Source organism: Hibiscus syriacus, unplaced genomic scaffold (assembly GCF_006381635.1).
Source record: "Hibiscus syriacus cultivar Baekdansim isolate YM2019G1 unplaced genomic scaffold, ASM638163v2 tig00010204_pilon, whole genome shotgun sequence".
In the NCBI taxonomy this organism is placed as follows: domain Eukaryota; kingdom Viridiplantae; phylum Streptophyta; class Magnoliopsida; order Malvales; family Malvaceae; genus Hibiscus; species Hibiscus syriacus.
In genome coordinates this window covers 165,790-167,192 of record NW_024062209.1, presented here as the reverse complement: position 1 = coordinate 167,192, position 1,403 = coordinate 165,790, and the positions used below count along the sequence as shown (strand labels likewise).

The 1,403-nt window shown below is 38.1% G+C and overlaps 1 protein-coding gene across 2 annotated transcripts; it reads right to left on the bottom strand.

Moving 5' to 3' along the window:
- Window positions 1-379: 379 nt before the first annotated feature.
- On the bottom strand, window positions 380-1,031 carry LOC120203609. 2 transcript variants are annotated; one of them, XM_039203852.1, is made up of 2 exons: window positions 726-1,031; window positions 380-643 (listed from the first exon to the last, which is right to left on the bottom strand). In XM_039203852.1, exons 1-2 carry the CDS (start codon window positions 1,023-1,025, stop codon window positions 464-466), a joined length of 480 nt encoding a protein of 159 aa, XP_039059783.1. In that variant the 5' UTR covers window positions 1,026-1,031; the 3' UTR covers window positions 380-463. The 2 variants fall into 2 exon arrangements, with proteins under 2 accessions (XP_039059783.1, XP_039059782.1); XM_039203851.1 differs by having other exon boundaries at window positions 404-640; window positions 723-1,031.
- Window positions 1,032-1,403: the final 372 nt, after the last annotated feature.

Here is a 1,403-nt window from a genome sequence, read left to right as displayed (position 1 = left end):
CTTATATAGCAAAAACAAAAAATCATACTCAACAGCATGAACAGCATGAGAAGAAGCAACAGACAACTGAGATGTGTAGGAATGGACATAGATTTTATATTAAGAAGTCTGGTTTATAAATTTTAAGAGATGACGAACTACCTTGCCCGCCTCTCCTCAGTTCATCTCTGGAGATACGTAAAAGTTTAATAACCACGTCATATACGAGTATTGCAAGATGAGATGAGAAGAGCAAAAGGCCTTTCTGTTTTATTTTAATCCACACACATAGTATTCTACAACTAGCCATGCATACGTGCATGGCAATGACATAATTTTGAAGGCCCCAACATGAAGACACACTTACTTAGCTACTGGCTGTCAAATTTATTGTCCTAGTAGTAGTAGTAATGCAGGCAGGCATTGCATTATTATTATTATTGAAGTTTTGACAGCCACATAGTATGATGAGGCTGCCATGTGATCAGGGCCAAGGCTCAACGTATGCAGTCACGGTTGGTGAGAGTGCCTTTATAGAATCAACTACAATTCTTGCTCTGTATCCAAACCTAACAACTTCATGACTCGGACCCCCTCTGTTATCAAGCTCCTTTTTTATTTGATCCCAATCAATTCCCCCATCCACGATATCATTGTACACCTGCACTTGCATATACATAATTTCAATGATCTATTGATGCAGCAGCAGCAGGTAAAGAAATGAAAATTGCATGCATGCATACCTTGCTGTCTTGACCTCTAGGGTTGCTCCAGGTAACGACCCACGTTTCGCCATCGTCAAGAATTTTGTATGCAAGACCAGCAACTGAACCCTCCTTAAGCTCCTCAAGCCCTGCACTGTGAGTAAACTCAGAAACATCTCCGTCCAAGATTTTTCCGGGGAAAGGAGTATCTTGATCTCCTTCCCAAACCTTTCTGCTTGCCAGGGATAATTCGTGTTTGGAATTGTTCCGAATATTGACTTTGGTGTGTTTTTGATCTTGAGGTGTAGCTACTTCTTCTGTATGTGCCATCGGTTGAGCCATGGTTTTGGTTTTCGGTGGTGTTGTGCTTTGGGTGTTGCAATACACACCTACTTATATACTGGTTTAAACCATGCACTGTTCATAACATGCAAATGTGAATGGGTACGTACATATGTATCAAACTTTTTCTCTTCCTTTTTTATATCTTTTATTCTTTCCCTACGTAATATTGGTATTGTTTTTCGTGATAAGGTTAATACGATGAGGGTATAATTTCAATCTTATTTAATTGTTTCTAGATCAATCCAATTTGTGGTAAATAAAATTAGAATACTAAAAGGAAAAATGCATAACTATTTTCATCCCTACTATTTAAGAGTTTGTTTGTTTCACGTAAAACAATTTCTTGAAAACGTTTTTCTCATTTTTCAGTGTTTG